Here is a 21,446-nt window from a genome sequence, read left to right as displayed (position 1 = left end):
ATAAAGGACTTCAACTTGACATTTTCATACTACATGAAAAGACCATACAATGAAATTTTCCAATTCTTGCCTACCTCAAAAGCCTCATCCCTGCTGTAGCCCCTAAGTAGATGGGCGTGTCTGCCCGGGCATGGCTGGGTACTGTTGTCATGGCAACAGTACTGAGACACTTGTCCAATGAGGGGCCTGCTTTTGTAGGGTCATCAGAATAGCCCGAAATTCCAGGACCTGATGAAAACACAAGGATGCAGGGAGGTTTGGGGCTAGCTTGTTACTGCATTACTGGTGATACAATGTCAAAAGTGCACAGAACTGAAAAAAAGATTGCTATAGGCATATCCTTTATACTGTTTGACTATAAAAATGGGTAAAACAAACAAAACAGTTCTCGTTATAGTGCTTTTGAAATACAGATATATATATATATAAGATATATGGTATCAGGAACTAATAATTCACACATCATCTGTAACTTTATTTCCTGAGTTTGTGAAGATTTCGAGCAAAGCTGCAGAATCTGCTGAAGATTTACCTTCTGCCCTACATGATGCTACCTGTGTCACAGTAGCTGCCGTGTCATTACGTCGGAGGCCTGGCCAGCGGTACACAAACAGCTGTGTGTGTGTGGAGCCTGCATCCAGCACTATTCCATACTGGAAAGCAAAGTTGTTTCTTTTAATGCTTTACTGAGATATATGGAAAACTTCTTCTAAAGCACCTAGAGCAAACTTGATTAGCAAATTTAATTTAGTGGTAGTGAGAGATATGCATGATATAATATAACACATACCAGTAGTATAAAAGGTGAAAAAGCCCTGTCCAGTTTACCTGATCACTGAGACTAGAGGTCCAGCCTTGAGACACACACACAGCAATCAGTCCGATAGTTCCTATCAGCACAGCTGCAGCAGCGATGACCGTGCACCTGATGTCACATGACCTGGACGCTGGAACCTCATCCATGTCTGTGAACGACAGTCAGGGGACAAAGTTAACTAGGTGACCTCATATTTTTGCGAAGAGAATTTAGACCGACCAAAATCAATATATGTAATTGTTGAGTCTAGAAGCCGGCCTATGAGTCACGTGAGGTCAGAGGTTATTGCTTTGTCTAATTAAATGAATTAATCTCTCCACAAATACTCACTAAATATTACTAGTACTTAACTGGAGCCTTGATGGATTTGATTTGTGAATTTGCCATGAGCAAAGGGACAATTGACTAGGGCAGTTTTATTTGTTTTAATGGCTGATTCCCGCCTGTGTGTTTTGAGCTCATATCATATTGAATTGAATAACATTGTCCTACAAATACATGTTGTTTGAAACAATTTGAATTGTATGAAATGTATTGTTCATGACAGCAACATGAAGAAATAAATGATTATACATCATAACAGATGGTTTGAGAATTACTCAATCTTGTGATTGTGTATTTGATTGAAGAAGTTTTTGCAGTATCTCCATGTTTAAGGACTCTGACCTGGCTCCCCGAGGTAAACAGTATCCCCATCCTTGATCCCACACAGTGACAGACTATATGTTGGGTTCAGAACTTGTCCTTTCTCATTCCTCAACACACCAATCCTGGGGTCCACGTTCCTGTGTCTACAGAACCTGTAGATGGTGTCAATCACAGAGTCCTGCTCCTGGACATCTAGGGTCACCTTGTCATCACAGGTGTTCAGGGTACTTTCTATGATCAGGTGCATTTCTGCATGCCATGGACAACCCACTTTGTTACATGTATTGTTTGTCAATCTGATTTACTAAGATGTTGACAACTTCACCTCTGATATTTCATGTTATGCATCTCAAATGGTGATGATGAAGTTCAAATGCAAGAATGGCACAAGTAGAATTCTAAAACGATGCAAATATCAGATGAATAATATACAGTACTAGTATGTCCACCACACAATTGTCAGGTATATGCAATGACTAGAGGGTTATAGGAGGTCCCCCTATAACCTCCTTGGTACATGTGACACAAACCGTACCGTTATCCTGATTCTAGTAATCTCATCATTTTGACGATTAATCCGTATCACAACTCCTACTTATTCCGGTTCTCCTGACATTATAGACGTACTTACCTGTCAACTGGACTGCAAACGGCGCAGTTACCGACTTGGAACCTGCAACTATCGAAAAAAATATTGGGAAATGGGGCACTGGGGAACTTTGTGACCGAAAGTCTGTCTATTCCACGGGAAACATTAAGCTATTAAAATCGGGTCATTGCGGTCTCGGAAATGAAGATATAAATGTCTTGCATCATCAGCCTTGTTGTGCTTGTCCTTTGCTATCCATAATTTCAGTGTACTGACAAATTACAACATATTGGTGGAGCGGAGGCCAAAGGAGTGGAAGCATCCAAAGTCCACGTCCACACAGATCCGCACCTTTCTGTTCCCCTCTACACTTCCGGGTTTCCTTCTCTCCGCCAGATGTCGCTGCACGCATTAGCATGCGCCACTCCATTATGTTTATCACAACCATATGCCACTGGACGAGGAGGATAAGCAAGAACCTCCTTGCAAGGACATAGAAATTTCTGTGGATAAGTAATTCAAGTAAGATGTCATGGATTTTATATTACACTGTAACCTTGGAAAATACGTTATATGGATTCTAGCGTTGGTAATAACGAAATATATTTTTTTACAGAACTATTGATTCACAATGAGACATCAAGTTTACCAAAGAGGTTCTATTTGATAGAAAACAAAAAGACAAAACTTTTTTTAATGTAATATAATTCAATTGGAAAGATCAACATCCATTCATTCTATTCATACATATTCGTAATAAATTAAATTTCTGCCGACTCTTCGAAAAATAATGAAATAGCTTGTACCGGAAAGGCCCCGCATGCCATTATCCTATGCTATAAACGTGAAACAACAAAGAGTGACAGATGAACAACAGGGCCTCTAGCCCGGAGCAACTGTCAATCAGTGACAGATTTTGGGCGTTTTTATTTGCTGCGCGATTGGATAAAGATATCACTACCATTCACGGGTCACCGCGCAGAAGCCTGTACTCCAAATGCTGCTTGGGTGATATTTGTTTGACACATGGCTGAGATCTTTACAAAATTTGCATTTAATTGTTTTGTCACACGCCCCAACAGTATCAAATAGGACAAGATATCAGACAATAAAACAGAAGACAACCATGGGGAACGTTTCCCAATCTTCATAATGGGATGGATGTGCATCCATCCCCGGGATATCATGTGATCCATCCCCAAAATTGTGCAAACTCAGGGATTTATTTGCCATTGGAAAATTCTCTGTCTGCATTGGTATCTGTCCATTGGAACGGTGAACTTCGGAAGCATAATGTGTCGACATTTAAGAGACGTTTCCGCGCATGTAAACAGACGGTTACCGAATATCGTAACCCCAATGAATAAAGCACCTCTTTGTGTGACCAACACAATACAAGGCTACGACAATCTGTCTTGAATTTTAATGTGGACACTCGTCGTTGGTGGCACTTGAAAAGCCCGGCTTGAATGATCACACAATTTCTGGAGTACACCACGATTGCCTGGTGAAGAAAAAGAAAAATAGAGGAATAAACAAAATATTTTTTTTCTTCATTCATCGGGTAACGTTAGCCATTTGACAAATACAAAGAGCATGCCTGTTAGACACCGAGCAGGGCAAGACTGCATGTTTGTTGACAATGTAACACTAGAAGGGTTCACCCTCCATTGGGTTCGGACTTTGTTCGGCAAGAACACCCGCCATATATGCAAATGACTTCCTTTACCTGTAAAGTTGATATTTTTAAGTGGCGTCCAGGACGCCGGACGGAAGTGACAAATATTTGGAGCAAACAATTTTTGTGTGTCGCATACCCTCTCATTAATTCTCACTAAATCTTGATGTAGTCAGACTTCCTTTTATACTTAACGTTACACACCATAATCCAACTGAATGAGAATCCCGAAACATGATACATCATGTGTGATGTAATATCGATTCCCAATTTTCCCAGCAAAATTCAAGGCATGGTGTTATTTACCTAATAACATTAATAACCCAAAGTCCATTATCTTAATCGAATTATATTGTTGTTGGTCACATTGTCCTACACAGCATTATTTTCCCAACAAGATATTTTGCAAGTGTCCATGTTTTTCTGTTCTCCCCACTTCTCCAGCAAAATTTACATAAAAGATTTGGCTTGTAGAACCGTGTCATCGATTCGTCTGTAATTGTGACAAACAGCATTTTGAGTCTGTTGATTTTCAATAATTAAAATTCAGTGATTTTTAAGCAGGCATAATGGATGGTCTGGATATTGATTTATCCCTTGCAATAACAGAAATTGTATTAGAAGAAAAAACATCGAAACGTGCTACGATTTGTCTAAAAATGGAACAGAATTCTTCCTCTCAATGGAAAATTGTGCTACGGGGCAGGTAAAACCCTATCCAACCAGCCGACTTCCTGTTGGGAACTTGTTGATTGTCTGAATGTGATGGATTGTGATTCATTCCAGAGGGGAAATGTGATTATGCAAATGAGCTGACGTCACGGGGCCGGTTCCAAACGCAGAACAGGCGGTGAGACGATCTGGGAGTAAAGGTGTCAATTTGAGTCCATGTGAAATCCTCGACTAATCGCCCAAAATATGGACTTCCAGGTACGAAACTAGCCCCAATATTTTCTGACATACGTAGGAAACCATTGATATTAGTTACAGAATTTTTAACCGCGTAGACAGGATGTAACGTTAAATTTTGTAAAGCGATCTCGGCGCGGTTTGTATTGCGATGTTTGTGTAGCGAATCGAACGCTCGGTGACCTTTGTTGTGTAAAATTTTGTTTCGCATTCCTTCACTCTCACTGCTTCTACTGTGCCGAAATTTACTCTATTTATTCACGTATATATTCTCGCATAGTCCCTTGTACGATACCTGCTAAAATAATTCAAGAATCCTGTAGTAATCATGCCTTGTGTTCATCTTAGATTTGTATATTGAAAGGTGATGCCAAGTTTTTATTTGTGGAGCACCCAACGGGGATCGTTGCAGATTCTGTTAGCCAACTGTATTCAGTATCTCGGAAATTGTCTTTCATGATATTTTGCATTGTGAACAATTTTCTTTTGCTGTTTTTCATGTCGGGATCACGAAACACATATGTTTTTTTAAGTTGAAATAGATAAAACACGAGGTTAGAATTGGTTCAAGCTGTTTCTTATTTGAAGAATTTCTAGTAAGTGTATCTTTCTAAAAATTAAGAAATAAAGTACAGGCTAGTCTATTAACTGGTTGAAAAATGCTTACTGTGCGCCGAAAAGTAATGTAATGGCATTAGAACGATTAGTTTCATATCTGTAACCAATTATCTATGAAGTTACTCACTAGGGTGAAATTGTGTATTCTGGCACACAACCAAAGTGTTTTGATTAAGTTCTACTTTGATATTTTAAGCATCGTTGAGGAGTAAATGATATGAAAGGGAACTATTATTTTCCTTTGGAATTTTTTCGCAGTAAATAACAGTTAACTACAGTAGATTTTTCAAGTTTTGCAACATTTGGATGAACCTATGAGTTCCTCCCTGGCTCCTGTTGTGTTTGTGCAACATTCCCTTGTTTTGGACAAGTCCTATTCATGAGATAAGGGTTGAAAATGAATATGTCTTTTCTGCAGTGGGTTGGTAGTTCCTGTGGCCAGCATGGACCTTACACCTTCTACAAGGCCTTCAGATTCTCCCACGAAGGAAAGCCAAGAATTTTGTCTCTTGGGGAATTTTTCTTCCTTCGATATGAACCGGAAGCTCCGCTGTGCTTGGGTGAACTGCAGCTCTTGTGGGAAGACCATAACAACCAACAACTGCTGTCCAGTAGTAGGTTGTATTTCCTTCCTGAAGACACACCACAGGGACGTGATGAAGAACATGGCCAGGTAAAAATAAATCGTCATCTACTATTAAATACTCCCCGAAAATGTTGGTTTGAAACTGAAATCCAGCCCGCATAAATTACCTCTTCTGTCTATAATTGTCTGTACGTCTCCACTTTGTTTGTTTCTGCATTTTTATGAGTGAAATTTATTTTTTTTCTAGTTATAATTTTCCCAGCTGCCATTGGAAATTTCTCCAACAAGTTTGTTTGACAAGGCTGTGTTGATTTATGGACTGATTGTACTCTTCTGGGACCAGCTTTCTATTGTAAAAGAACTCAGCAACCCAGAATACATTATCTGCTGGTTGTTTGTTATAGCTCTAGCCCAGCTATTGACCCCCCAGGGGTTTGATTTTTTTTTCAACTCTCAAGGCAACTCAATTTCTGTTTTGGAATGTCAAAAGCCCTGGAAAAGTTTTGACGTGGATAAAGAGATAAGTGATAATCAAAAGCCTTTTTGGACACAATGAATTTTGAGCCAGTCCTCTGAATTGACATCATTAAACAAGTTGGCACTGTACACAATGGAAGAATTATTTAGTTGTAGCAAGGAGCTTCAAATAATTCTATCTGATTCTGAAGCTCCTTGGTTGTAACAAAGACAAATTTCAAATTTTCAAGACTCCTAGCAAACACGTTTCCTTCCAGTCTGCTTTTATAGTTAGCCAAAATATTTTACCAAATACTGTCTGTTGTGCCTTTGTGAGGAAATGGCAAAGTATCAATGTGTTGTTTTAACATGGCATGAATTCTTTTTCATCCGTAACAAATTCATTGTAAACAGGGAAATGGTAATAATTCATGCTGCCTTTTTAGCAGATTGTTATTGTTTAGTATTTTTTCAGATCTCAATTTTTTTAGAGCAAGGCTAAGGTCTTGGGTAGAAAAATTTATAATTTCAAAGCGAACATGTCGGTTCCTTCAAGTATTTTTGTATTGTTGAATATTTCAGCCTCAACTGGAGTAATAATTCTATGTAGCAAACATTTTACACTGGGAAAGTATTTCTACATTTTTCATTGTTTAAATTATATTTTCTGTAAATGTCTTCTCCATAATTTACTGGTACTAGTAACTATCACCTCCAAGGAAATATACTCAACTCAAAAGTTAAAAATAAAATAAACAATGTTTCAAGTGTTGAATGTTTCTTTAAGAAAAAAAATGGATTGAAACAAATTCGGTTTGTCACGAAGTATGTTATTTGATAATACCTCTGAGGACTTATTTGTTTACTGCCCAGGTTACATTCCAGCATGAATGTGTATGATATGGTAATAGCTTGTCCCCAGATATAGCATGAATTTCCCCTGGGACACAGGCACAACTATTAAATCATGAATATATGAAGTATTTTCATCATTTGGCCATGTCAAAATATTTGTGGATATTCAACAAGGCAGACTGCTCTTTGTTTTTTGGCGGGTATGGTTGTTTGCACCACAAAGACAGCTGAAATAAAAGGGTGGACTGTCAACATAAGATGCCTACTATGCAAACACATTCCATGCCCAGCTCTTGTTATCTACTAATGCCTCAAATTGTTAAAAATGGATATAAAGCTGACTGTACTCCTGTCTTTTCACCTTGGAATAGAATATTTTTTTTATTTTGTTACCAATGGGTTAGTGGCCTGCTGCCACCCTTGCCCCTGTTGTGTGTGTTGAAAAACGTTTGCTATTTGAATAACAAAAGGACAAAAGAGAGACAAATATGCTTCATGGCTTAGGGGCACTTTAACAAGGTTGTTAATTATTTTATTTCCACTTTTTATCGGCAGCATATAATTTTACATAGTATAGTACACATGTATGGGTTTTGTCACATTCCAGATACTAGTTCAGTTGCAGGTTTTTTTTTTTTGTGTGGATGTTGCAACTGTTGACTGTTATACGGGTGCGCCTTTGCTTGTTGTTTGTGTAAGGGACAATGGTCAATTCTTTGTCAGGGAATTTTGTTTGACAAAAGTTGAGTGAAATGTAATAAGGCAAAGGCAATCACCCTGGTGTAATAGTATCTGGGACCTTCTTGTCAGCATGTAGGTCTGTAATTACATACTTGGTGCACTGCCTCTGACGACAATAAATACCAAATTGAGTATGGCCTTTTTTGTGGGCCAATAAACCAAACAGCTGTTGTCTCACAATTGCTCAATATTTCTTTCAAATTGTGTGACGAGAATTTTTGTGAAATTTCAGGAATATGTGTGAATTTTAAATGAGATAAGAAGGGAGAAAGGTTGCCTGTTTGTTCTGTTGTAATTGGATCCGTGCCCAAAGGAGGTTTTGTTTGGCTGGTTTAATGGGAGAAACTATTCTGACCTTCTGAAGGGGCCTGCTCGGTATGATATCGCTATCCTGTGAAGTGTAAACATTATATCATTCATCTCAAATTGAAAGTGTGCGATGTTCGGCAGTTAATTCTGGTCAACACTGTTCACGAAATTTTATTTCGTGCAACCCTGTTCTTAATTATCATTACATGCCATTTATCTTTTTGTTTGGTCTTAACTTTGGCTAAGACAAAATACCAGCACTTGAGGACTACATGAAGTGACTTTTTCACACCTGTTGCCTTCACTGCCCATCGATACTAATATTTGGAATGCATGCATGTCTGTATATGAGTCATCTTCATTTTGTCTGTAAGCACAGGAAACACTAATCACACAATTAGTTCCAGACAGGAACCACCTTATTTTAGTTTCACATGTGTCTTTTGTTCAGTAATTTTCTAGATAGTGTCAACCTTTCTTTTGCTGGATGCTTTGTAGTACTAGTAACACAAGATTTTATCTTAGAATGTTATAAATAGGCTGGAATAAAATGCCTGTAGAATTTAACACTTGCCATACATGCTAGTACACTGTATCGTTTGATCTGGTTGGCGGACCATTCCATTGTTATCAAAGGGGGTTCACATGGCACAGACTGTGTTTTCTATTTTGATGTGTATTGTATTTTTTACTGCTTAGGATGAGGTAGTAGCTGTTAGCCAGAAACTGATCCTGAGGGTGCAGGACCTGGCCTCCTGGACCTGCAGTGGGAGAAATTGGCCTCATGGTCTGGTGGTCCTGCCGGAGGATACAGGGAAGGTCCCATCCACAGGCAGCCTGGCAGAGAGAATACAGCGCTTCTCACTCAACGGCACACTGAATATCTCTGATGTACAAAAGGAAAGGCAAGAAATAGGTAAAAATGCTACAGCTTTTATGTCATATATTTATGTTTTTTTATAATTGATTGAAAAACTGATTTAATCTGTTATTGCAACTCTATAAAAACAACTTCTTTCATTGGACTGGCCTTACCACTTCTGCTCTAGATACTAGTACATTTTAATGTCCTTGATACTTGCTATGGTTTTTATTTTTACAGTTTTATATGATACTGTATATTAGTTATATGGAGTTTGAAATTGAACCCCCTGATGTAGACATTCTTTTCTTTTTCAATTTCCTCCATTTAGTTGCACTGTCCAACAACTCACTCACTCACTCATACTATAGCCACAATGCTCCCATGTCCAACAAATGTTCTGACAAAATTTCTTTAGGAGCACAAAGTGATGACGAGCCCAGCATGATCGTTCTGAGCTACCCGCGGTATTGTCGCTTCCGCGCCATCAAGAGACGGTTGGCAGCAGTAGCCAATCCATGGCTGAGGAGCAAGCTATCCGCCGCGTTGGGAGGGTTCAGCGTTGTCCGGAAAACACACATCATGTACTGTCAGGACAGCTTCCACCATCACGATCTGTACGACCATCCACATATCTGTGATGAGCTGGGTATGTACATCCATGTTTTCTTACATATAACTATAAGTTATAACTCACTTGAAAATTATCTACCACACATTTGCATATCAACAGTCAGCTTTTTTCTGTCAATAACAGTTTTTCCAATCCAAGTACTTTACAAACATTTGAAAGGAGAAGGTCACACAGTTACCATTACAAACTCTGGTCTGAATTTTTTGCAAACAATTTTGTATATCTTTTTTAGTTGAATTAATTGCCTTTGAGGTTACAGATGGTATTTTTCCCCATCCATTCCAGAAAGTCTTAGTTGTCTTTGTCCCCATGAGACAAGGCAAGAACTATGAGCAAGAATGGGGAAGGTTATAGATGTATTATGGCAGGATGTCCCCTCTGAGTCATGCAAGTGGTTGTCTGGGAAGTGTTGTTATTTCACCATGTGTGAATTGAGCAGCAATGCCACCTTTATTTGGTCAGTAGCACCGGAAGCTCAGTCTTTAGTGATTAACAGCTGAACCAGAATCAGGATCCATCATGTTATTTAGTGAGATTGAAATATTTGTCTTCACATCAGATAATGGCAGATATAGTGAAGTAAGCTTATAAGAAATAGTGATGTTTTTTTATATCACATAATGAAATTTTATAATGAAATATGGTTCAAATATATCATTTATTTAATTAATACTACAGGGTGGCTCATATAACAACAAGGCACATACTTGTGTTATGTGTGGGTAACGCTCTCCAACCGTGTAACTGAAAGCTTCCACTGCATAGTTTCTACCCTTGACCAAACATACATGTACAGCCTCAAACAAGTATTTCAAAGTTTTGAGATATTTGCATGGACCTAAGTAATGACGTTTGCTTCCCAGGAAATACCCTCCAGATAGAAATCTTGTATTGATTGTGTTTAGGTGAAGGTATAATTTTAGGTCATTAGATTAGTATGGAATTGAATTATTCATTCTGCATCAAGTGAATGTAATTCTGAGTAAGACAATATACTGAGTCGTAAAACTCAATTGAGATAAAACACAGTTTGTCTTATAGGAAAAGAAAACAAACGGTTTATCCCTCTTTAGAGTCTTAGGTGTAAAATTGAGATCATTAAGCACTAACTTACCAGCAGGACGTGGGGAGAATGGAATGCTTTGAAAATCAGTACCGTGAACTGGCAAATTTTTTATACCTTTGCATGTGGTGCCATGGGATACCGGGTATTCATTTTTTCCTCAGGTCATGTAAACCTAAAAATTGAGTGCTTCATGATTGGACATTCTTTTGAAAATGATTGATAGACAATAGCCTATATTGAGTTGCTACCCAGATAATGATATATCATTCTACGGTAATTAGTTGTTTTGGGTCCAGGGAATATAATTGAAATTTCAGAGGGATTTAATATTCCTACTAAGAAATAATTTCTGATGATCATTTTTGCTGTACAATACAATTTTCCCACAGGAGTAAGTCTACTGAACATTATAGACAGCCTAATATATTTTGAAATCCTACATGAAATTAAAGGGAAAGGATCGTATTTCGTATTGTCTGAGGCTAGAAGATTTTGGTAAGGAAGAATAAAACCATGTGTATAGCCTATACTTCCCATGGAATAAAGCAGCTGGGGGTGGGGGTGCTCTCCAGAGGGCTGGGTTAATGATAAACTGCTGACCTGCAGCAAATTTGAATCCCCCTGAAGGGACCATTTCAATAAGTGGAGGTCTTCCAATTCAAATGTAGGGACTCTTTGCTAAGTATTTAATATAGCAGCATGTAACAGCGATACACTTTAAGTGCAACACAGTTTTCATTGTTATTAAAAAAGCTATACAAGCAATACCTTATGTCAAGAAGCTCCTTGCTTATGTGTATTCTTGTTGAAATTTCACCATGAAATATTTTTGAACTTTCTGTACTTTCCCCTGGAAGGATTTGTGCTACATTCTTGTGTCCTTGTGATCCCAGCTGAACATAAATCATCTGTTGAGCTATTTCCCAATCCACAGTCAACAAAAAGAGCCTTGTCTCTCTGTTTATTACATAGTAACAGTATTTTAGGTTGGAGTTGTATTCTTCAAATTTCTTTTCCAAAACAGTAGTATATCGCTAAACCATTGAATCAAATCTGATCAGGCATTTAAAAGAAAAAAGAAATATATTTTAGAAACACAGTGCTGTATTTCATTAAATATTATAATTCAGGTGCAAATTTTTGTTCATTATGGGTTTCCTGCTTTTGTTGCTTTTTCTCAATTTTTTTTGGCCATAGGATCTTGTGAAAGTGGGACAGAGGGATGACTAATTTGTTACACATGCCTTTTCCTGTCATGTCTGTAAACAACCTTGAGGCTTGACACAGCAATACGTTATGTAACTGTGCATTGCAGATATTTTGGGGGTACATAAATTCGCTCATTATTGTCGAAATTCTTAATTTTACTGTACTGTCATGTGTAATTTTCTGTAATCTTGTATCTGGAAAATGTCATTTGATTATGAACAGCTGGATTTCATCATAGTGTAGTGTTTTGCATCAGTTTTGTGCAATATACAAAGGTAATGTTGGCATCATTTTTTTAGAATTACTTTGTAGGCATTTTGGCTCCACCTGAAATATTAGTCATGTAATACAGATGAGGAAAATACTGATATGTTGTCTATCAAAAGATCCAGTACACCCCCAGGTTGCAATGGTACAAACCTAATACAATATGGTAATTATTAATTGCAAATATCCACCAACATAGCACCTTCTCCTGAATCAAACTTTTTTGTATAAATGATATGGCCATGCAGGTTCATATTTTACAGAGTTGTAACAGATTTGATTACATAGAACTGTTTTTGCTGAGAAAACATTAGCATGAGCCCATGTGGGAAGTCCAGGGCATAGAAGAGGTCAAAGGGGAGAATTAATCACTGTCATGTTGAATGTGTGTCATTTCACATAGTTCTTCTGCTCTATACCTCCTGTCTTCAACAAACACATTTAATCACCATCACTGTAATATTGTATACTTAGAAATAGCTGCTCTATTTGCAAATCCCTGGGTATTCATAGCATGTAGTTGTCTTGAAGGTATTGTTCTCCCTCCCTCTGAAAATTTAATGGTTCTCCCCTAACACATTTTTCTGCTGAGTGATTAACTCCCTGCCAGCTCACAAAGGCCTTTGTTGTAGAGGGTAATTAAACCATATCCCTGTGGGAGACATTGTATCATTATATTATTTTAGATTTTCTGTAAAATATCATATTAATGTTGCTTAATCGCTTGAACATCTGCTTGTATATTCCTCATCATATTACAAATATTACTGCTGTAAGTAGTATACTGTTAAAAATAGCTGAACTCAGGACAGTAAAGTCAAGATGGTTCGTGGCATAATGTGGCATGGCGATGTTGGATAAGAGCGTTCTCAAATAACACAAGCAATTTACACAAGAACAAAGGCCGTTCAGGCTGTACAAACATCATGTGCACACTACAAGAATCATGAAAAGCCAGCGGCTTCTGTAAATAAAATTTTCGCTATGATCAATTTGGTTACAAACAATTCTATTTATAGTCATTGAATATTTTTGCATGGAAACATTATCAAAGAAAATAAGTGTTTTCATTTGCCCCTACAAGATTAAGTAGTTAAGCCCAGGGGGGTCAACTATTCTCTGCTGCAGAAAGTGGCATAGGAAGTAGGGACCATCTCAAACTAGAAAATTCTTCCCTACTGATCTGAACAATAGAAGATCAGTATAACTCTATATGTTTACTAAAAAAATTATGTTACTTATATAACCCATGGCTGTTTGCATTCTATCATTGAATGGAAGTATAGTTTTGCAGATAACCACAGCTTAACTTGATTTTGTTATAATTGGTGTTAACATAATTATGTCCCTAGTCAAAACACATTTGGGATTTAATGAATTATTTCACATAAAGTTGCTGGTTCAATTTTGTAAATCTAATTCCAATATGTACTGTATTGTAGGTTGGTTTATTCGTGGAAGTATATATAATAGAGAATACCTCAATGGTTTATTCAAGGAGGTTTGCCTCTTTGGTTTATTGTTCAAGACAAGTCACTCACTATTGATGCTTAGTAGGTCATGTGATAATTGCCAGATCTGTCCTTTGACATGTCTGTAACTCATTATATGTCACGTGAATGCAGCTCATTTTTCTGTTGGAAAATGTTAATATATGTACTTTGTGGACTAAAAGGTGTACCAACTTGAACTGTTTTTGATACATCCAAAAATTAAATCAGTCATACTTTTGTATTCGTTTGATATCATATACTGAGTCTTAATTACAGTCTGCAGACATCAACAAAATCAAATTTTTCCAACTTGAACAGTTGAATATTAATGTGTTGCTGTTCGGCTGATTATTACGTACCGTAATTGTTATGAGAAAAACAGGTTTATTTTCAGGGACATTTTGCTTAGGTGAAAGGTTAGGACATACCAGGTGTGTATAGTATCAGAAGTGATCCCACAGCTTCTAATTGCCCCTCTGTGATCAATAGGCTGCCACACAATACAGACTGCTGGCAGGTCGATTATCATGCACCATTTAGCGCTTAAATTCATGTGTAGTCTAACAAAGCCTTTGTCAGATCTACCAATGTTATTCAGTTGTTATACAGACATCCTGCCTGGAGTGCTGGTTTGGACAATTTACTCATCCAATCATGCAAGAGAAGGGTGCTGTGTAGAATATGTAATCAGCTTTGAGCCACAGATAAAATACAGCTTACAATGATTTCATTATGTCAACTTGAAATGTTTGGAAAGCCTATGACACAAATAATAATGTCATTGGATATGTGTATTTTTGAAGTTCTGTAAAATCTTCTTGTATCTGTAATATACACACTCAAGTTGCAATCTTGACAGAACAAAGAGAAGAGTCCCACCCTCTGATGTTTGTAATTAGGATGTATCTACTGGTTAAACATTAATAGTCTCAGTTTTCTCCCTGTCAACCATCAGTGGCCTGGTTGTCAGGGGGTATAAAGTTGACTCTGTCGGTAGCTTGTATGGATTTCAAAGCAATTTAGGCCACAGCAATTCAACTTCTGGGTTCTCAATTTTTTTTAACCATGCTAGGCAGATTAATTTTTCAAACAGTGAATTTTCAACAATTCATTAATAAGAAAAAAACTAGGACTGGGAGGACAGCTGGGACTCTCTTCAACTGTTGAACTGTTGGTGCCAAAATATGAGTTGTTGTTGTTGTTACTTTAGTTGTTGTTGACATCCTTATTTATGCATATTATCTTGTTAGGCATTGTGTCTAGATGTTGGACTTTGTGAGCAATTTGGGGTTCATTCATATCCAGAATCTGAGAACCGTGAAATTGATTTGGTGTGGCCTTACACTATTAACATATGGCATTAATCTTTGAACAAGCCAACAAGGCAAAAGCCATGATGTTACCCTAGTCGAGACTGTTATTTTTAGATTTGCCTTCCACGTGTTTTGAAAACATGCTGACAAAAGTCATTTATTCTTGCAGCGCCCAACTTGAAAGGCCGGCCACGGAAGAAGCACAGACTTAAACTGAAGCATAAGGATGGAGAAAAGCATGTCCTCGGTGGGGAGGGGAGAGGTCTCAAAGGAAAGGTAAGATCCATTTCTTTCATTTTTACAGCTTTGATACTCAATAGAAAATTAGGTTGACATATTTTCCTAACTTTCATCTGCAAGAAGATTATGTTTTTATTATCATGTGGTCTCTTGCCATATAGTAAACTACATACTTACCTTACTGAGATTGTCTGACATTATGTACTTGTAAAGTCTAGTGGTCATTTTCTTGATAACAGTAATAGACACTGGCAACCTGATGCATTTGATGTTCTTTGTTTTGTCAGTAACCCAGCACTTTTCTTGTCCACATGTATGTTGTCTTACACATTTCCTCATTTCTGAGGCCTTGAAACATAAACAAGTTGCTTCCTATCACAGTACACTGTCACCACAGATTTCAAAACCTTGTAAACATGCTGAATGACGTATTTGTGTGGTCTTTGACATTTTCCTACTAACAAAGAGTAAGTAACTCTGCTTTCTATGTCTGCACTCTGGTCCAGGAGAAAGGATAATGCAGGTACTTCCAGGTGTGCACCTGTCACATGCTGTTGTGGGTGTTGTGAAGCATGTCTTGTTTGTTGCATGTCACTACATTCATTACTTTGATACACCCTCAGGCTATTCTCCACTGATACATAATGGTTCGCCATGCTATTTCTATGTCTCCTAACAATACCACGGACTGTGTAAACAGCTCAGCGCCATTGTAAGGTAGAACTACAATTGCTGGAAAAAGATTGCTATTTTCCATCCTTCAGGACATGTAAGACATTTATAGTGCTGCTGACATTTCAGAAGCCTATGTGATCAGAAGCTTGTGCCGAAATACTAGTATTACCTTCACCATTAAACATTTAGTGGCACAGCAAATGACCTGTGCTAAATCTTCAAACCAAGAGATTAAATTGTTGATATATCGAGAGAGATGAGAGGATCTAGCATGTCAGATACTAGCATGTGTAAGCACCTTTGTTTACAGAGTGAACACCTGGGCAGCTAGCCAATTCCTGCCTTCAATCCCAATGTTATGTATGGAATTCTGCCCATAGGGACACTGGGACGGGAAGTTACTGCTCAAGGCAGAAGGGAACAGTCGCACACGCAAACAGGTGGACAGGGAGGAGGAGGCTGCCATGCTCACCAAGCTCTTCAAGTTCATGAAGGACCGAGGCACGCCCATCTCTAGGATACCCAGCCTGGGCTTCAAACAAAGTATGTGGGGATGTTTCAGCCTTACAATGATGTTAACATGGCATTAGATATCAACTTATCCTTTCTTCAAAAGCATATTTGGGTAACTTCTGCGCTTGTTTGCTTTGTCTTTTTTTGGAGGGGGGGGGTGATTTTGGATTTCTGATTTTCTTAAACCAGTTTTACTGATGGAAATGTTCTTGTCTTTCTAGTTGACCTGTACTTGTTCTTCTCCTTGGCCCAGAAGATCGGAGGATATGAAAAGGTGAGTAAATAATTCATGTATGAAAAGACACAAATATTTTTGTATTCTTTCATTTTATTTTTTACTTTTTTATGTATCTCTATTAAAGTTTTTCTATTGCTACATTAATGACAGTGATCCTAGAAATTTGTCTTGATACATTCCTCTTCAAAGTTTTCGATATGTACTACATTAAAATGAATTTGTATTCAGTGACAATTTTAATTCATAGAAGTTTTTGAAATACTGTTCCTCTAAAAATTTCCCATAGCAATCACTTGTATTTCTAATTGCAGATAACAGAGAAGCGGATGTGGAAGCACATCTATGACAAGTTGGGAGGGAACCCAGGAAGTACAAGTGCTGCCACATGCACAAGGAGACACTATGAGAAGTAAGACACTGCTGCACAGTTGTACATGTACAAAGTAGGATTTGAAGTGCCCCCTGGTGGTACACAGTAGCATTACAGTGTGTGTTTGTGCAGTAGCATTGCAGTGTGTGTGTGTGATACACAGAAGAGTATGTTACACATCAAAGTAGATAATGTGTTTTTATATATTATGGTGTAGCAATACATGAACATATTTATTTGCCAACATAACTGTAATCCACATTGTCTTCATGGTAGTAAAATTTCATGGTCTGAGGAAAATGGACATGTTCACGAAAGTCAATCTTCATGTTGGCAAGTGCAGGGAGGGGGGGTGAAAGACAAATGAATTGATAACAGTAATGATAGGTTCCTAGCACAGAAGTGACCGTGAAAACAGTGAACCATGGAAAAATAAGGAATTACAGTATAAGATTTCTTTGGAATTCTTGTGAATTGGTAACTTTGATGTACAAGTGTGCTTTAACTATTCCTGCTACTGAGCTCTGATGGAAGTGCCTTTCTGTCTGCAGGTTGTTGATGCCATTTGAACGTCACCTACGAGGTGAGAAGGACATCCCTCCCCCTCCCATCAAACACCGTGCCAGGAAACAGAAGGATGCCGAGGACAAGGCAGTCAGGGCAAAGATAAAGGACCTCATCAAGAAGAATGAGGTTTGTCTTTGGCAGTTCGGCACATTTAGTATACAATATTGTTATAGAGGATTTAAAAAACAGCTTGTTGCCTTATTTTCATATAAGATTAAGGATAAAGGACTTAAAAGGTTGTAAAAAATCATCTGAAAAGATGTATATGTATACTACATGTAGTAGAAATTCTTGCTCTTGCCATGTTGTAATCTTTAGTTTATATTTGTTACAACTGTTACATGAAATGTAACAATTTAATTTTGGAAATAACGCACATTTGCCGGTGATGCTGATAAAGCTTTTCCCAAACAAGTTTGTGAAACTGCAACTAGCTGTGATGAAGTACAAATGTACTGTGATGATGTACATATGTACTTGTATGTTTGTGCTTGTTAAATTGTGTCTAAAACAAATTCTTTCCATTCCAGGAAAAACAACCAGACAAGGCTGGCTCTATTTCTGTACTGGCCAGTACCACGGAGAACAGCCAGCCTCGCCCGAAAGCAAATGTTGCCACCTCTAATGCTGTATCAGTATCAGGTGCTCATGGAAAGGAGTCGTTGGTCAAACTTTCCATACCCAGTCTGAAACCAAACGTCAACCCAAGTCCTCTGTCTACACACGTGGGGAAACCTATGCAAGCAGGGTCAGCCTCCGGGTCTCCACATGTTGTGGCCATTGAAATTCAGAGACCAGGTGTGGCTCCTCCTCCTCTCACAAGTGCTACAAGAAAGGCACAGCCACTACCTGCAAACAAGGACATTATCCGAGGACGCAGCACTGCCCCCTTGCAGCCGTCGCAGGCTATTGCACCGTTACAGAAGAGCATCCGCCCTACCGCTAACGTCTCTGTCAACAACAGTGAGAAGGCTGCTTCAGCATATGTTTCCTCCAGGGAGCATGTGCCTGTTTCTACTACCTCAAAGACAGTTCCTACATTAAGCGACAGCGAACTGGTGCTAGAACTGACTACCAAGAAGGGCAGTCAGGGATCCCTGCTGGAGGGGAAAGTGGTTACCACACCAAACTCTCGCCTGCAGGGTGAGCGCAGGCTGAATGTACCCATGAAGCCTCTGTATCCTCCACCTCCTCTCATTAAGGATGGCAACCACAGGCCAGCAGCGCATGCCGAGGTCAAACCTGAACCTGCCACACACATTCCTGTGAAGAGCAGTCCTGCTGTAACCAATCCAGCACCGAGCTCTATAGTGAAGGTGTTTGTCCCAGAGAGAAGGCAGGCCAATGCCCCAGAAGTCAAGGTGAACCCTACTAGATCAACAAGATCACCTCCAGTTTCCAGGTCAGAACCTGTCAACAATAGGCCATCAGTGATCCAACACACTCAGAAAGTGAAGCCAACTAGTGCCATCCACCCGGATGACCTCATCCTGAGGCAGATGTCACAGCAACGCGATCATGACCAGAAGCTAATGCGACCATCCAACAGCATGACTGGCCATAAGCGAACATTGCCACCCACGGAGCAGCTAGAGCGCCACTACATGTCACAACTCTTAGCTGCCCAAGCCATGGCTGGTCAGTTAGAACTAGAAGCCTACTACCCTCTGACAAAACGGCCACGGGTAGACTCACCATCATTTGGTAAGGAAAACGCTGATGCCAAATACTACAGCCACAAGTTCCAGACCTTCTTCCCAGATGAGAAGGGTGCTCAGAGTGAGTGTCTGCAGCCCAGCAGGTCCTCACGCTCCACTGCCGACGATTCTGACCAACCAACTGACCTCAGTCTTCCCAAGTCCAAGGTGTCAGGAGAGGAGAGTTCTTCAAAGCCAGCAGCAAATGACAACAGACCAGCTGACCGATCGGGCAGTAACTTAAGAGATCTCTCTGCCTTGCAGGAAGGGCTTCCAGCAAACCTTTCACACAAACTCAAATCTGAAACTGGGCGTTCAGGTGGTGAAGATAAGGCAGGGCTGTCAAAGGTCACAGTATCCATACCGGGTAGCAAGCATGACGACAAGCGGCCTGCACATACAAAAGCAGTTGTCTCAGTGCCCCCGTCTGTTATCCTCACAACATCCCCATCTAAAACAACCTCATCAGTGTCACGGTCCCACACGGAAAGCACCTCTTCCCACCCTCAGATAGTCATCCCCGACTATAACCCCAACCTTCCGCGAAGGATGGACGTCCGAGATGGGCTGCCCCACGTCATGATCACGGACTACAACCCCAACCTGCCCAAAGCTCCTCTCCTCATGCCGGAGTACAGCCCCCACCTGCACTCCCCTCCCTACGCCCACCCCCACCTCTTAATGCACTCTCCCCAGGGACAGGTACAGCTGACGTCCCACCCGGCTGGCGTGTATGCAGGACACTTCCACTCAGCCATGTACGAGGAGATGCTGAGGCAGCACCTGATAGGCACACATGCCTACCCCATGCAGCTGCCACACCCCTCCATGTTTCCACACCTGCCAGAGGGATCCTTCCCCCCACATATGTACCATAGTAACTAATGTGGCCACGGAAGTCAGGAGAAATTTTTTTAAGACCTCAAGTGTAAAAGAAATCTTATTCATTGGTCCTGTAAGTATAATGAATAATTTTAACCTTTAAACTATGGATAGGTTGCATGTTGTTGAAAGATAACATAATTCCAGGACCATGTTTAAGAGTTATTGTACTGGGTTGATTTTACTCATGACTTGGTTGCAGAAACACGAAGTGGGAGGGGATCCAAACTATTAGAAGTTTGAAGGATTTGAAAAGAGGCAGACCTGATGTACTGACTTCCAAAGTATTATGTGCTTCCAACTTATCCAATGTTTGTGAAAGTTGTAAATACTAATGAATCTAAAATTGATTCCTTTGGTGTGTGTTGTTGCAGAATTTGTCGGAATTGTTGTAGATCTATATGCACCAATACTGAACTTATGTCCACATTGAGACAAACTGTCTGCAACTTCTAAGGTCTTCACTATTGCATAAACTAACATTGGGCTTACTTGTCCACACATTGCATAGTATTGGCAATCAGTTATTCAGACACCACACAGTATTGGCAATCAGTTATACAATACTTTTTTAAATATAATATACTGTTAATCAAATAAATTTTACTGTTGTTTTTTCCTAACCCAGCCAAATCTATCCCAAGATAATACAACAGAATGATAGCAAGGTAACTTGTCTTCAAGCAAGATGCAACCTGCTTTGACATTTATATGCAATTACAATCTACTAATTACAATCAACAAATCCTCAATCAATTTTGGTTGCTTTAATATCCAAGGGGTCAAGACTTCAGCATGGTGTATATACATGACGTATGCTGACTACAGACTGTTGTGATGCATTGTTATCTCTTGAAGCTGGTCTTCACCAAGCTAGCTATGTGAATACCAAGAGTGAAGGATTTAGCACACTTTCTGTATGAACATTTGCTGGTAGCTATGTGACAAGAATCATGGACTTACACTAGAGATGTAAAGATTCGCCCTCTTGTACAAAAGTCACCTATGTGACATAGGCCCATTGTACAGAACCAAACAAATAGGACAAATATAGTTCACCCCAGTACCATCAGATGAGCTTTTGACAAACATTAAGTATTTTAAAGTATTATAGAAACAAAAATATTCCGGATATAAATCTCTGCATAGATTGTGCTTCAATACAAGTCTTGTTATGAGCAGCCTGGTTATAAGGATGTTTTACCTACATGAAA

The 21,446-nt window shown here is 39.1% G+C and overlaps 2 protein-coding genes across 3 annotated transcripts in view; one reads left to right on the top strand and one right to left on the bottom strand.

Annotated features, from left to right (window-relative positions):
* LOC109478425 (ectonucleoside triphosphate diphosphohydrolase 2-like) overlaps positions 1 to 2,433 on the bottom strand; it is a 5,164-nt gene extending 2,731 nt beyond the window's left edge. The window contains exons 1-5 of the mRNA XM_019779956.1: positions 2,097 to 2,433; positions 1,484 to 1,714; positions 829 to 965; positions 533 to 653; positions 75 to 228 (exon numbers count right to left, since the gene is read on the bottom strand). Of these exons, the coding sequence (XP_019635515.1) occupies positions 75 to 228; positions 533 to 653; positions 829 to 965; positions 1,484 to 1,712 (641 nt within the window). The 5' untranslated portion in view covers positions 1,713 to 1,714; positions 2,097 to 2,433. The remainder of the gene's footprint in view (positions 1 to 74; positions 229 to 532; positions 654 to 828; positions 966 to 1,483; positions 1,715 to 2,096) is intronic.
* A 2,085-nt stretch (positions 2,434 to 4,518) lies between these two features.
* On the top strand, positions 4,519 to 21,440 carry LOC109478555 (AT-rich interactive domain-containing protein 5B-like). Of its 2 annotated transcripts, XM_019780173.1 has the most exons (10): positions 4,519 to 4,662; positions 5,678 to 5,932; positions 8,906 to 9,122; positions 9,487 to 9,717; positions 15,220 to 15,326; positions 16,346 to 16,508; positions 16,700 to 16,752; positions 17,028 to 17,125; positions 17,638 to 17,779; positions 18,184 to 21,440. In XM_019780173.1, exons 1-10 carry the CDS (start codon positions 4,651 to 4,653, stop codon positions 20,233 to 20,235), a joined length of 3,330 nt encoding a protein of 1,109 aa, XP_019635732.1. In that variant the 5' UTR covers positions 4,519 to 4,650; the 3' UTR covers positions 20,236 to 21,440. The 2 variants fall into 2 exon arrangements, with proteins under 2 accessions (XP_019635732.1, XP_019635733.1); XM_019780174.1 differs by lacking the exon at positions 4,519 to 4,662 and having other exon boundaries at positions 5,703 to 5,932; positions 8,926 to 9,122; positions 18,184 to 20,756.
* Positions 21,441 to 21,446: the final 6 nt, after the last annotated feature.

Source organism: Branchiostoma belcheri, unplaced genomic scaffold (genome assembly GCF_001625305.1).
Source record: "Branchiostoma belcheri isolate BF01 breed outbred unplaced genomic scaffold, Haploidv18h27 scaffold44, whole genome shotgun sequence".
Classification (NCBI taxonomy): domain Eukaryota; kingdom Metazoa; phylum Chordata; class Leptocardii; order Amphioxiformes; family Branchiostomatidae; genus Branchiostoma; species Branchiostoma belcheri.
The sequence above is the reverse complement of the archived record's forward strand: the minus strand, read 5'-3'. Positions and strand labels throughout refer to the sequence as shown.

Bases quoted from the DNA above. Each gene is read 5' to 3' on its own strand.
- LOC109478555 (XM_019780173.1), top strand. The intron at 9,718-15,219 runs GTATGTACATCC...TTATTCTTGCAG, and splicing joins ACATATCTGTGATGAGCTGG to CGCCCAACTTGAAAGGCCGG. The intron at 16,753-17,027 runs GTGAGTAAATAA...TTCTAATTGCAG, and splicing joins AGATCGGAGGATATGAAAAG to ATAACAGAGAAGCGGATGTG.